Source organism: Trichosurus vulpecula, chromosome 4 (assembly GCF_011100635.1).
Source record: "Trichosurus vulpecula isolate mTriVul1 chromosome 4, mTriVul1.pri, whole genome shotgun sequence".
Taxonomy (NCBI): Eukaryota; Metazoa; Chordata; class Mammalia; order Diprotodontia; family Phalangeridae; genus Trichosurus; species Trichosurus vulpecula.
This window is the reverse complement of record NC_050576.1, coordinates 158,989,021-159,003,858: the sequence shown is the minus strand read 5'-3', so window position 1 is coordinate 159,003,858 and position 14,838 is coordinate 158,989,021. Positions and strand designations below refer to the sequence as shown.

General features: G+C 40.4%; 1 protein-coding gene across 4 annotated transcripts; it reads left to right on the top strand.

The window, feature by feature from the left end:
- Positions 1–197: 197 nt before the first annotated feature.
- Positions 198–14,607, top strand: LOC118845617 (antigen-presenting glycoprotein CD1d-like). 4 transcript variants are annotated; one of them, XR_005010128.1, is made up of 8 exons: positions 200–334; positions 477–727; positions 1,027–1,293; positions 2,159–2,428; positions 11,554–11,832; positions 12,123–12,225; positions 12,400–13,701; positions 14,044–14,607. XR_005010128.1 is itself a non-coding variant. In XM_036753609.1 (7 exons), exons 2-7 carry the CDS (start codon positions 658–660, stop codon positions 12,419–12,421), a joined length of 936 nt encoding a protein of 311 aa, XP_036609504.1. In that variant the 5' UTR covers positions 198–334; positions 477–657; the 3' UTR covers positions 12,422–14,607. The 4 variants fall into 4 exon arrangements, 3 of the variants coding, with proteins under 3 accessions (XP_036609504.1, XP_036609502.1, XP_036609503.1); XM_036753609.1 differs by having other exon boundaries at positions 198–334; positions 11,629–11,832; positions 12,400–14,607; XM_036753607.1 differs by having other exon boundaries at positions 12,400–14,607.
- The last annotated feature ends 231 nt before the right edge of the window (positions 14,608–14,838 follow it).

Genomic DNA, 14,838 nt, shown 5'->3' with positions numbered 1-14,838 from the left:
TATAAGATTTGGAGTTTCAAAATTTTTCTCCCTCCCCTCCCATCCCCTCCCCCCAAGACGCCAAGCAGTCTGATATAGGTTATACATATGCAATCATATTTACACATTAGTCATGTTGCATCACCATGTTCTTAATAAGTGACTGTTAAAGTGAGTTACTCAAGAGAAATCAATCTAGTGGTGAGGCAGAAAATGAGAATTGCAGGGTGGCGGGGTTTGTAGGACAGGGAAAGAAGAGGCAGGTGAGGAGGGAGAGACAGACTTTCAAGGGAAGCAAATAGAGAACAGACAAAGAGAACCTTCCATGCGAGAGCCTTGGGACATGTAGCTGGAAGTGAGACAACTGGCTTGGTTTTTATTTTATTTTTTTTAAATATGTTTTAGTGCTGCTGTCTTTTTTTCTTCACATTTCGTTACTTCTAGGGAAAAAAAAAAAAAAAGAAGCTTCCTTCTGTTCTCTCCGCTCCCTCCTCTAGCCCCCCACCCCGCCACTGAATTTTGCCCAGGACAAAGACACAAACCCAGAAATCATATCCGCTGAACTCTTCATAGAAGGCTGAGTAAGGAGAAGGAAGTCCGTCCCGGGGTAGGGCGGAGTTTGTGGCGAATACAGAGGCTCCCCGTAGCGGAGCGCTGCTGAGCATTTGCCCGGCCACTATGCTGTCGCCGTGCCTAGCCTTCTTGCTGCTGCTCCCAGGGCTTTCTGAGGGATGGCAAGGAGAGACGGGTAGGAAAGAACTGATCGGGGGCGAAATGAGAGGGACACGTAGGACAGAGAGGGGATCTCTTATTGGAGACGGGGCAGAGTGGGCAAGAGATGTGCATGAGTTGGTTTTTCCTTCCCCGACCCTTCCATACCTCTGGGAAATTTCAGATCCGACCACTCTTTCCAGACTCAGTTTCCCCTTTGGAGGGGAGGCGGGGAGGGAGACAGAGAGTCATTGAGATTTTTTCCTCTTTTCCATTTCTTTCCGCTTTTACCTTTTCTCCGCCACTTAACCACCTTTCTCTTATCTTTCCCCACAGCTTCCCAGGAGCCCCTCACCTTCCAATGCCATGTTATCTCCTCTTTCCCCAATAACAGCTGGGTTCAGAACCTGGGCTCAGGCTGGCTCGGGGATCTGGAAACCCACAGGTGGAACCCGCAGAATAGCACCATTCTCTTCCTGTGGCCCTGGGCTCGGGCTCATTTCAATGCAGAGCGCTGGGACTGGCTGCAGACAGTCATAAAGGTCTTCCTGCTCAGTTTTACACGGGATGTGCAAGACTTTGCTAAGTTCTTCGGGGAGATATGTGAGTCTTGGGGGTCTGGGATACTAACAGCTCATGATTTTCATCTCAAGAGTTTGTTGGGAGTGGCGGGAGGAACAGACTGGCATAAGGCATTGTGGGCCCTTAAGATTAACTTCCAGTTGAATTCTCCCCTTGTACTCAGTCCCCTTCCTTCTCCAAAGATGACTTTTATGTCATCACTGAATCCGTATTCCCACTCCCCCAACCACGGTCACTGGTTCTCTGCCCTGACTCTAAAAAACTTCCAGGTTCCTCCATTACTCATTTTGATCTTGACCTTGGAGAAAGCCCCAAAATCTTCTTTCACCTCATCTTTCCTCTCCCTGTGGCTGATTCTGTCATTCTCCGTACCCTGTTTTGTCCTTATTTCCAGTCTCACCTGCAGAGGGTAATGGAAAGGGGACTTAACTACCTCTCAAGTCAGCCCTGCCTTCTGTAGGTCCTTTTTAGAAGGATTTGATAAAGAAATTGGAAACTAGGTTCAAGTCCTACCTTGGGTGGTTACTGCATGTATGATTGTGGGCAGATGATTTAACCTCTCTGATTCTCATTTTCCTTATCTGTAAAATGAGAGGGCTTTACAAGTTAGTATCTGAGGTCTTTTCTAACTTAATATCTGTGATCTTGTGAATACTCCTATTACATTAAGCAAGTAGTTTACCCTTTTTGGGCCTTCATTTTCTCCTCTGAATATGATTTCTAGGGTCTCTTCCCCATTAAAATCCTGTGAGCACAAATGGGAGATTATATTTATTTCCTGCACTCATCACCACCACCCTTTTCCCGCCCAACATCTAACACTTTCCATCTCTCCCTTACTAAACTTTTGCCTCTTTCTTCCCTTCCTTCACTTTTTTCCTCTTAGACCCTTTTGTGATCCAGATGAGAGTAAGCTGCTTCCAAAAATCCCCAGTGAGCTTTTTCCAGGTGGCATTTCAGGGAAAAGACTTCATGAGCTTCCAAGGAGATTCATGGGAGCCTGCTCCAGGGGCTGAAAGTATATCCCAGAATATCTCCAGCATTCTTAACCAGGACCAGGGTACCCGGTTTATGTTACAGAGTTTACTCAATGGCACCCTTCCCCAGTTCCTTGATGGCCTTCTAGACGCAGGACGGAGATACATTGGACGGCAAGGTCAGTCCTAAGAACTAGTTTACTCTTCACAAACCTTAAGAACACAATCATCAAGATTCTGGGATTCAGTCTCCTTCCTATTCCTGCCGTATCCTGAAATCTGCATCAATTTTTTCTGGCCAGGATTGTTTTTAAATTATTTAAAAATTTACTATATATTTTTATTTTTTAAAATTACCTAATTTTCTCATATAGTCCCACTTTCTTCCTTTTCCAGAAAGTAATCTGTAAATAATCTCTGTAGAGAAGTTGAGGAGGTACTTTCTCATAGCTCTACTTTGAAGCATGTTCATTTTTTATTCCTCAGAATTCAGTTTTGTTTTGTGACTGTTCTTTCTATCATCATTAGAGTAATTGTGCGTACTGTTTTTGGCTCTGCTTATTCCATCAGTTCATACAAGTCTCCTTACTTTTCTCTGCAGTCATCCTATATAATGTTTCTTACAGTGCAATAATGTTCTTTTACATTTAGTCATTCTCCAAATGGTCACCACTTGTGCTGTTTCTAGTTCTTGCTACTACAAAAAAGCACTGTTATAAATATTTAGGTGCATATGTAGTCTTTGTTTTTATCATTAACCTCCTTGAGGTCTATGTCTAGCAGAAGGGTCTCAGGGGCAAAGGACGTGAACATTTTAGAAACTTTCTTAGCATTTGAAAAATTCCTTTTTACATTCTTTGTTTCTATTTCCTCCTCTCACTTATTTCTTTTTTTAATTTTTTAAAATTTCTTTTTGTTTTTGTTTTTAAAAATTTTTTTTCTCACTTATTTCTTTCCCCTTGACTACCTGCTTCTGACTTCCTCCTTGCTCAAATGAAACTTCTCTCTTCAAAGCTACCAGGCATCTCTTAAACACGTGCTTTTTGATGTCTTTGTTGAGGTTCAAGGTGTGTTGTGGGGTCACCTCAAAAGAATTCACAGACTCAGATCATCTCCAACCCAAGTAAAAGCATTTATTGAGAGTTACGCCTCTCAGAAAGAGGACTGGGCTCCAAGAAGGAATTAGCAGCTTAGCAGAGCAAGATAGGGATTTTTTGTAGAGCAAAAGATACAATTGCATCATTATAGAATATATGAATATTAAAATATAGGAGGGGTTTATTGATGTGGGAGGGGCCCTAGCCTTGGTGGAACTGAGCATGTTGCTCCCAGGATGCTACCCAGAATGCATACAGGAAAGCCCACTGGTGGGGCATTAATGTATGATAATGATATTATAATAAGCATCTCTACATCATAAGTTCATCTTAGGACAGTTCTTTGCTGTTACTGTGCAAGCATCCACTTAGGCTGTGATTTAGTGGTCAAACATCCTGCTCTATGTTCCATAGGTGCTGCTTTCTGATTGGCTGGCTATTGTGATCCTGTCTGGGGCAAGATGGCTGGCTGGCTATTGTGGCTCTGTCTAAAACTAGATGGATGTGGTTGACACATCTGCTGTTCTAGCGAGGCATGAGTTCATGGATACTTCTGATATTCTAGTGGGGCAGAGAGGCATATGAGGAAGTTGGGATATTGGGGGTGGGGGCAGTGGCCAGATTGGGGCTGGGCGTAGTGGCTAGACTCCATCATCTTCATTACATTTGACAATATTGGCCACTCTTTGCTCCTGGATACTTTCTCTTTTGTGGGTTTTTATGACACTGTTCTCTTCTGGTTCTCTTTTTACCTATCCAACCATTTCTCCTTCTCCTTTGTTTGCTAATGATCCATATCACACTCCCTAATTGTAAATGTATCCTAAAGCTTTGTCTTCTTTGTCTTTTCTCTATATATTCTTTTGTTGACCTCATCAGCTTCCATAGGTTTAATTATCATCTCAGATTGAAGATTTCCAGAGTTGGATATCCAGCTCTAATGTCTCTCCTGAATTCTCATTCTACATCACCAAGTATTTTCCTATGGGACATTTTAAATTGGAAATAGCCCATCATAACCTGGTCCCATCCTACCTTTCCAGTCTTTTTTACATCTTACTCCCAACCATGTATTCTTCTATTCTATAACATTAGCCCTCTTGCTATTCCACCAAGACACTCAATGTTGTGGCCTTGGGCATTTCCTCTGGCTATCCCCCATGACTGGAATGCTCTTCATTCTCATCTGCATCTCTTGCTTTCCTTCAAGTTCCAACTAAAACCACACCTTCTAGAGGAAGCCTTTCCTAATCCTTCTCAATTCTAATGCCTTCCCTCTGTTAATGATTTCCTATTTATTCTGGTGTTTTTTGGTGTTTTCTTTGGAGGGGGGAAGGCAGGGCAATTGGGGTTAAGTGACTTACCCATGGTCACACAGCTAGTAAGTGTGTCGAGTCTGAGGCTGGATTTGAACTCAGGTCCTCTTGACTCCAGGGCCGGTGCTCTACTCACTGCACCACCTAGCTGCCCCCTATTTATTCTGTATATAGCTTGTTAGTACATATTGGTTTATTGTCTTCCCCATTAGATTGTGAGCTTCTTGAGGTTAGGGATCATCTTTTGCCTCTTTTTGTATTTCCATCACTTAGCACAGTGCCTGACATAGTAGGTGCTTAATAAATGCTGAGTAACTGAAGAATGTATATACATGTTCTCTCCTACTATAATATGTAAAATTCTTGAGAGCTGGGAGTATTTTGTTCTTCTTTATCTTTGGATCCCCAAGTGCCCAGTACGATGCCATAGTAGGCTCTTAAGAACATTTGTTGATTGTTCCAAATTGCTTTCCAGAATGGTTGGACCAATTCATAGCTTCACCAAAGGTGGTTTAGTGTGCCTATCCTTTTACAACTCTTTTCAACATTGACTCTTCTAATATTTGTCGACAACTTTGCCAATTTGCTGGGTGTAAGGTGAAAGGTAAGTTGTTTTAATTTGAATTTTTCTTATCACTAGTGATTTGAAATATTTTCCCATATTGTTATTGATAGTTTCCAGTTATTCTTTTGAGAACTGTTTGTTTATATCTTTTGACCAATTTCCAATTGACCAATTTGACCATTTATCTATTTAATAATAGCTATCCTATATATTTCCATTAGTTACCTTTTATATCTTGGGAATATAAGTTGCTTTTTGGAGATATTTCACATAAATACTTTTTCCCAATTAATTGCTGCCCTTTGTATCTTAAGTGCATTAATTTTATTTGTTCGAAAGGTCTTAATTTCACATATTCCAAATAATCTATTTTTTCCTTTGTTATTTCCTCTATCCCTTATTTGGTTAAGAGTTTGCCTTTTACCCTTAGCTGTGAAAGGTACTTGGTGTTCATGTGCTCTGATTTTTGTTATGATATGACCTTTAATAGAAAAAATAGACATACATTAAGGCACAAAGAAATTTCATATAACTGTAAAAAGACATAAATGTTAAATTCATCCTTTACAGGCTATAATATAAACAAAATTGCAGTAAATTCAGGGAGTACAAACAGAAAACACAGACCTAAAAGGAAACCTAAAAATGAAATCCAAAGTAACTAGTGGGTCGAAGAACAAATAATAGGAAGAAAATTAATGTTTATGTGAAAAATAATAGAAATGTGAAAGATAAGAGAAAATATACTGGAATGTTTGGGATATGGCTAAAGCTGTCATCAGAGGAAAAAATTAAATCATTACAATATATATTTACACAGTAGAAAAAGGAAGGATTAAGGCATTTGTTAAATTATAAAAACCAGCAAATAACCCCAAAATAAGAACAAAAGAGGAAAACGTTGTTTCCTTTACCCGATATTATTTGAAATAGTTTTTGAAGTGCTAGCAATAGTAATAAGACAAGATAAGTATATTAAATACATAGATAGGCAATGAAGAGACAAAACCATCCCTATTTGCTGATGAGATAATGGTTTACTTAAAAAATCTAAGGATTTACCAAAGAAACTAATTGAAACAATTGATACCTTCAGCAAAGTTGAAGGATACAAAATAAACTTACAAAATTGATTGGATTTCTATATTTTAACAAAATAAAGGAGGCAGTAATAGATAGGGAAGTCTCATTCAAAATAACTGCAAAATACATAAAATATTTAGAAATCAGTCTATAAAAGCACATCTAATACATGTATTGATTCAGTTACAAAATGCAAAGGAATTCTTCTATATTTGACAGGATATTCAGTGCTCACAGCTGGGCCATACCAATTTAATAAACCTGATATTACTACCAAAGTTAATTTATAGATTTATTGCTATACCCATCAAACTACCAAAAGGATACTTAATTTACAGATCAAAACAATAACTAGAAAAAAATAATAGCACAATTTTCTTGGAGCAGAAGAAAGATCTAGATTATCAAGAGAAATAATGAAAAATGGTAGGAATGAAGGAGGAATAATGACTTTAGACATCCAACTACTGCAAAATAGCAGTCGTCAAAACCACTTACTACTGGTTAAATGTTACTGGTTAAAACATTTAAAAAGGTAAATTATTGGAGCCAGCTAGGCAAGGAAGAATTAGAAATCATTGAACTCAAAAAGTCAGCATTCAATAACCCCACAAACATAAGTTACACAGGAAAGTGATCTGTCTTTTTTTGCCTTCTTTTTTTCTGTTATTTTTTATTTTTATATTTTTAAAATTTATTTAATATATTTAGTTTTTAGCATTGATTTTCACAAGTGTTTGAATTACAAATTTTCTCCCCATTTCTACCGTCCCACCCACTCCAAGATGGCATATATTCTCGTTGCCCCGTTCCCCCTGTCAGCCCTCCCATCTGTCACCCCACTCCCCTCCCATCTCCCTTTCCCTTCTTCTCTTGTAGGGCAAGATAAATTTCTACTCCCCATTGCCTGTGTATCTTATTTCCTAGTTGCATGCAAAAACTGTTTTTTTGTTGTTGTTTTTGAATGTCTGCTTTTAAAACTTTGAGTTCCAAATTCTCCCCCCTCTTCCCTCCCCACCCACCCTCCGTAAGAAGGCAAGCAATTCAACATAGGCCACATGCGTATCATTATGTAAAACCCTTCCACAATACTCATGTTGTGAATGATTAACTATGTTTTGCTCCTTCCTAACCTATCCCCCTTTATCCAATTTTCTCCCTTGACCCTGTCCCTTTTCGAAAGTATTTGTTTTTGATTACTTCCTCCCCCATCTGCCCTCCCTTCTATCATCCCCCCTTTTTTATCTTCTTCGTCCTTTTTTCCTGTGGGGTAAGATACCCAATTGAGTGTGTATGGTGTTCGCTCCTCAGGTCGAATCCTATGAGAACAAGATTTACTCATTCCTCCTCACCTGCCCCCTCTTCCCTTCCTAGAGAACTGGTTTTTCTTGCCACTTTTATGTGAGATAATTTACACCATTCTATGTCTCCCTTTCTCCCTCTTTCAATATATTCCCCTCTTATCCATTAATTTTATTTTTTTTGATATCATCACTTCATATTCAACTCACCCTGTGCCCTCTGTCCATATATATATATATATGTATATATATATCTATACATATATACATACATAGACACACACATAAGTATATATATGCATACACATATATATGCATATTCCTTTCAGCTACTATGATACTGAGGTCTCATGAATTATACACATCATCTTTCCATGTAGGAATGTAAACAAAACAACTTAAACTTTAGTAAGTCCCTTATGATTTCTCTTTCTTGTTTACCTTTTCATGCTTTCCTTAATTCTTGTGTTTGAAAGTCAAATTTTCTATTCAGCTCTGATCTTTTCATTGAGAAAGCTTGAAAGTCCTCTATTTTATTGAAAATCCATATTTTGCCTTGGAACATGATACTCAGTTTTGCTGGGTAGGTGATTCTTGGTTTTAATCCTGGCTCCATTGACCTCCAGAATATCGTATTCCAAGCCCTTCGGTCCCTTAATGTGGAAGCTGCTAGATCCTGTGTTTTCCTGATTTTTTTCCACATTACTCAAATTGCTTTTTTCTGGCTGCCTGCAGTATTTTCTCCTTGACCTGGGAGCTCTGGAATTTGGCGACAATGTTCCTAGGAGTTTTCTTTTTGGGATCTTTTTAAGGAGGTGATTGGTGGATTCTTTCAATTTCTATTTTACCCTCTGGCTCTAGAATATCAGGGCAGTTCTCCTTGATAATTTCTTGCAAGATGATATCTAGGCTCCTTTTTTGATTATGGCTCTCAGGTAGTCCAATAATTTTTAAATTGTCTCTCCTGGATCTGTTTTCCAGGTCAGTGGTTTTTCCAATGAGATATTTCCCATTGTCTTCCACTTTTTCATTTCTTTGGTTCTGTTTTATAATATCTTGATTTCACATAAAGTCACTAACTTCCACTTGCTCCAATCTAATTTTTAAAGTAGTATTTTCTTCAGTGGTCTTTTGGACCTCCTTTTCCATTTGGCTAATTCTGCCTTTCAAGACATTCTTCTCCTCATTGGCTTTTTGGAGCTCTTTTGGCATTTGAGTTAGTCTATTTTTAAAGTGTTGTTTGCTTCAATATTTTTTTCCGTATTTTTTTGGGTCTCCTTTAGCAAGTCATTGGCTTGTTTTTCATGGTTTTCTTGCATCATTCTCATTTCTTGTCCCAATTTTTCCTGGACTTCTCCAACTTGCTGTTCCAGATCCTTTTTGAGCTCCTCCATGGCCTGAGACCAGTTCATGTTTTTCTTGGAGGCTTTTGATGTAAACTCTTTGACTTTGTTGACTTCTTATGGCTGTATGTTTTGGTCTTCTTTGTCACCAAGGAAAGATTCCAAAGTCTGAAACTGAATCTGAGTGCATTTTTGCTGCCTGGCCATGTTCCCAGACAACTTACTTGACCCTTGAGTTTTTCGTTGGGGTATGACTGTTTGTAGAGCAAAGAGTACTTTGTTCCAAGCTTGAGGGGATGCGCCATTGATTTCAGAGCTATTTCTATACAGCCAGCTCTGTTACACCAGCACTCCTCCTTCCCCAAGAACCGCCAACCAGGACCTGACGCAAATCTTAAGCAGGCTGTGCAGTCCTGCTCTGATTTGCCACTTAATTCCTCCCACCAGGTGGGCCTTGGGTAGGAAGTAACTGCAGCTGTAGTTCTGTAGCTGCACTACCCCTGCTGCCCCTGTGGCGGTGGCTGAACCACATACTCCATCCCCCGCAGCTTTTCCCACTAACCTTCTCTGTTGTCTTTGGTGTTTGTGGGTTCAGAAGTCTGGTAACTGCCACAGCTCACTGATTCAGGGTGCTAGGGCCTGTACTGCCTGACTCCTGGTCTGGTTGGTCCTGCTGCCACCCATGCTGAGCTCCGCTCCGCTCCACTCCATATGTGATAGACCTCATCCAGTGACCATCCAGGCTGTCCTGTGCTGGAGCCCTGCTTCCCTCTACTCTTTTGTGGCTTCTGCAGTTCTAGAATTTGTTCAGAGCCATTTTTTATAAGTTTTTGGAGGAACCTGGCAGGGTGCTCATGCAAGTCCCTGCTTTCCAGCCGCCATCTTGGCTCTGCCCTCCCACCCCCCATGATCTGTCTTTGATAAGACTATCTGGGAAAACTGGAGAATAGTCTGGAATAAATTAGATTTAAAGCATGTCTTTATACTGTATTCTATATTAAATAAGGATCTTATACATTTCATTTCTGTGAGTAGAGGATACTTCATATAACTAAACAAGGGATGGTGGCAATTTATATGCTAAAATAGGTGAATTTGATTACTTAAAATTGAAAAACTTTTGCACAAATAAAATTAATGCCTGCAGGATAAAAGAGGAATAAGTTGACTGAGGAAAGTTTTTGCCTGTGTGTTGTATACTTCTGATAAGGATTTGATGTGCAACATAGATAGACCACTAACAGAAACGTGTAAGAGAAAATGCAATTCCTCAAGACAAAAGTGGTCAAAGATTATTAACAGTTTTCAAAAGAAGAATTGCAAACTATTAACAACCATATTTAACATTTTCTCAATTGTTAATAATAAAATAAATACAAATGAAGCAATCTTGAGGTTTCACCTTATACCTAATAAACTGAGATGACAAAAAATGACAAAAGATGAAAAGAGACAATGATGGAGGGGTTATGGAAAGATACTAACACATTGTTTATGGAGCTATGAACTGGTCCAACCATTCTGGAAAGCAATTTGGAATTATGCTAATAGAGTAATCCTTTGACACCACTAGGCATCTATTTTAAGGAGGTCATTGACACAAAGAATATTTCCATTTTCATCAAAATATTTTATAACACTATTTTTTGGGAGTGCCAAAGAACTGGAAACAAAGTAGCTGCTCATCCAAACAAATAGTGGTATAAACATGTAATAGAAATTGCTATTCTGTAAGAAACAACAAACATGATGCATCTATAGAGAAGTATGGACAGATTTGTATGAGCTGTTGCAGAGTAAAATAAGCAGAGCCAGGAAGACAATATAAATAACGATGAAAAGTATAAATGAAAAAAAATAAAAAAACCAATCAAACTGAATGTTGTGAAAGCCAAGAACAAGCTGGAGCCCCCAAAAGAGAGATTTGAGAAAACACCTTTCCCATGCTTTGTTGCAAAGGTTCTGATCCATTTTATATGTCATTTTAAAGAAATGTTGATTAGTTTTGCTCTATTTTTTCTCTTAATTATCTTTTGTAAATATATGACAAAGGATGGCTCTTGGGAGGGTGTAGGGGGAGGGATATAAGGAGAAATGTCAATAATGTAAAAAATAAAATATATTAAAATTTTCTTTTAAAAATATTTAAGTCACATTCGTTTTGAGCTTATTGTTGTGTGTGATGTAAGATGTTGATATAAACATGATTTCTGCCATCCTGCTTTCCAGTTTTCCCAAATACCCATAATTTTTTAAGTAACAGAGGACGAGTCAACATAAAGAGAGTTGGTGGGGGATAAGTGTGAGCTGGGCCAATGAAGAAAGAAGTTTGGAGGAGAGTATTGTTCTGGGATTTTGTGTCTTGGCATGGTGGAAAGAGTTTGAAATCTAAGGGTTCTAGGTTCCCATCATACTTATCTTCTCCTTAATCCCTATGTGGCCTCGACAAACCCCATTAGCTCTCTGGGCCTTAGTTTCTGAATCCACGGAAATTATGAGACTAGACCAGACGATCTCAAAGGTCAGTTCTAGCTCTAAATGCCATTATCCTTTGACTCTATGAATCTTTACATGAATCTCTCTTCTCCTTATCCTATAGTTAGGCCAGAAGTCTGGTTATCAAGTAGTCCCACCCCTGTTCCAGGGCAGCTGAAGCTACTTTGTCATGTCTCAGGATTCTACCCAAAGTTGGTGAGGGTGACTTGGATGAAGAATGGACAGGAGCAACCAGGAACTCAGACAGGTGACCTCCTGCCAAATTCAGATGGGACATGGTATCTTCAAGTTATTCTCATTGTGGAAGCTGGAGAAACAGCCAGTCTGGCTTGCAGAGTAGAACACAGTAGTCTCGATGGCCAGGACATCATCAGATACTGGGGTGAGAAATGGGGATTGAGAAGAAAGTGGTGCTAGAGTATAGAAGAAGGGGGTAAAGGGGATGGTCACAAGACTGGGACGAGAAGAGGATGGAAAATCCTAGACTCAGGAGGGAGGAAAACATGGAAACTCGGACCTAGGAGGGATTGAAAAGAAGGGACCTTGGGCCCAAAAGGGAAAGGGATGGAGGGCTCAGACTTAGGGTGGAGGGGGATAGGGAATCCCAGGCTCAAGAGGGATGGGATAAAGGAAAGTTTAGGGTCCTTATGTACTAATATTTCCCTTGTCTAGCCAAAAGCTCTACATGGCCCTTGGCTCTGGGAATCTCAGCTGTGATTGTAGTGGTGATAGCTTTGTTATTATTTGGAGTCATCTGGTGGAGGAATAAACGTAGGTGAGTCTATCCATTTCTACTCACCCCTTTACTTCTACTTTTCTTTCTACTCCTCTCTTTCTCTCTCAATCTCTTCTCTTGTTCACATTTCCTCCCACTATACAATCCTGCTTAGGGCCAAGAGAATACTTTTACCTTGACTCAGAGGGCTGCTTACCTTTGCTCTCTCTACAGGTCATATGAAGACATTTTGTGACACTCTTCTTCCACTATCTTTCTCCCATTGGAGTCACAGCCCTGGAATCCGAGAAACTCAGCTCTGTTTAACCCAGGAGTCATAGCAGTCTGGAATATTTTGTCTTCTTATTGGTCTGTTTCTCCCAGTTGGTATTTGTAATGTGTGAGTTCTCAAAGATATAAAAATTGACTTTCCTTCCTCCTTAACTTTGGCTGTGAACACCATTTTCTGTGAACTCCCCCAAGTACAATGGAGGGGGAATGTTAACTGGACATTATCTTTATTTTACCCATTTTGTGTTCCTGGCACTACGCTAGACATGAGAATACATAAGAAGAAAATAGGGTCCTTGCCTCTGAAGAGCTTGAATCTCAAAGAAGGCTGACTGTTGGGGTCTCCTCACCCCTGGTGGCCCTTGACCGGCAAGGACCTGTCTCGGCACGCAATGATGAGGCGGGAGTCAAGATGGAAGAGACTCTGATTTATTGGGAGAAATCATCCATTTTTGCAGGGTTTGTACTATGTGAGCATAAGCAAGTGGCCAATGGGTGTGAGGATGACAGCATGGGAAAGAACAGAAATGGTACAGTGGGAAAGGATAGAACTGTTGCAGTACGGGTATACTGTTGCAATTTGTTTCAGTCTGGGTATCGGTATGGGCATGGGAAGGATCTGGATTGTTGCAATGTATGGTGCACTATGGTATCTACACGGGTATGGGAAAGATCAGGATTGTTGTGAGGCGATATCTGTAAGGGTATGGGAGTGAGGAGGGATGTTGCGCTATGGTATCTACGAGGGCATGGGAATGCTCGAGCATGTTGCATGATGGTATCAGAGCCATGTGAGCTACGTAAGCCACAAGGCAGGATGTCCCTGTAAAGTATCAAAGATGTTCCAGTAAGTAACATAACAAAGCACTGCGTTAGGCAATGGTTCAAGTGCATTAGGTAATGGCCAACTGGGTCCCTCCTTCTGGGCTCGTGTGTCTCTCGTGGACAGGCTCTGCCTGTATGTATGGGACGACTACAAGGGCTTCCCAAGGGTGGAGGCCCTTCCTCCGGGTGCCTGCTGTTCCACTCCTACTAAGCCTGTCTGGTTTACCCAGGAAACAGGCCAAGTGCTAGGGTCCCAACAGCCCTGGGGTCGGCAACAACCCCTTATAATTCCCCCTTTTTGTTTTTGCAACTCGGCATCTCCCGGAGGAGGCGAGTGCTCACCATGCAGTCTCCAGATATCATGCTTTAGAGCCGTAAAGGAAGATGTCATTGCCCTTAGGACCTGACGCAGAAGGCAAGGTATCAGAAACAAAAGAAGGACTATGCAACCAATGCCTATGGCAACGCTGATCAATGTATGCTCCAGCCATTCCCAAGGAGACCAGGGGAGCCGGAAGAATTTAAGGAAATCTTTAGAAAATTTATCGGGGGGCAGGTCCCAGTGGTTAGCCTCGCTGATGGAAGTGGCAAGCTCATAGAGGTCCGTGATATCTAAGGACACATTGGCATGCCAGAGCCCATTTAACTGGTTTTTGATCTTATCCCAGCCCCATTCTGTAGCATAGTGTGTTTTGGGTTTTAACTGTTGGTTAAGTTCTCCAGTGTTCTAATGCTCTATGGTCTTGTGTCTCGAACCCTAAGGAGACATTATGCATAAGGTCCTGGAGAGCATGAGCTTGGATGATCTGATTTTGAGCATGGGATGCGGACAGGGCAAGGGAAGTGGATGGGAGACAGAGGGATACAAGAAAGGATATGCCCACAATCATGCAGGTACTTCAATATTCCACATAATCCCCCCTTTTTTCTTTTGCAAATACCTCACCAATATAGGTACACCTGCATTTTTTCCTTGTTAGTACACATGGGAGGGAGTGATCACCGCATTGACAAATCAAAGGGGGCAGTCCCCTTTGTGAATACAGATACATAGAGTCAAAAAAGAAATAAACATGCAAGCATCTCTATTTAAGTTCCTTCTTATGCAGCTGTCTGGCAGAGGACCTCGTCAATGACATCTCCTGGTCCTTGGTACCTGTTCCAGTCATCTCAGCACAGTGTCTTCTTCTTTTCTTCTTGCAGGAACCAGCTTTCTGTCCATTCTCCTACAAGAGTGATCTTAGCACAATGTTAAAGTACCATCCCTAATCTTTATGTTCCTTTGATGGCATTTACAAAATAAACCACAAAATATTCTTCTTATTATCATCATCATCATCATTAATTGCAACAAAACTTTAGGCCAGCAATGAGCATGATATTAATCAAATAAAATAACATTCTCACATTGCTTAAGGAGCATTCACAAAGCGAGCCCTATGTGGCTCGTATGCATTTCTACCCTTCTTCGGAAAGCTTTACAAAATTGGTGCAAAAGTTCATAAGTAACAATACTTCCAAAGCATCATAACAAAGTTTCTAGTTATTGCAGAATTC

What these genes read in the sequence shown, in the direction of transcription:
- LOC118845617 (XM_036753607.1), top strand. Translation starts at nt 658, where the DNA reads ATGCTGTCGCCGTGCCTAGCCTTCTTGCTGCTGCTCCCAGGGCTTTCT. An exon ending in TAAGTTCTTCGGGGAGATAT is followed by an intron (nt 1,294 to 2,158) that starts GTGAGTCTTGGG and finishes TTTTCCTCTTAG; the next exon opens with ACCCTTTTGTGATCCAGATG. An exon ending in GGACATCATCAGATACTGGG is followed by an intron (nt 11,833 to 12,122) that starts GTGAGAAATGGG and finishes TCCCTTGTCTAG; the next exon opens with CCAAAAGCTCTACATGGCCC.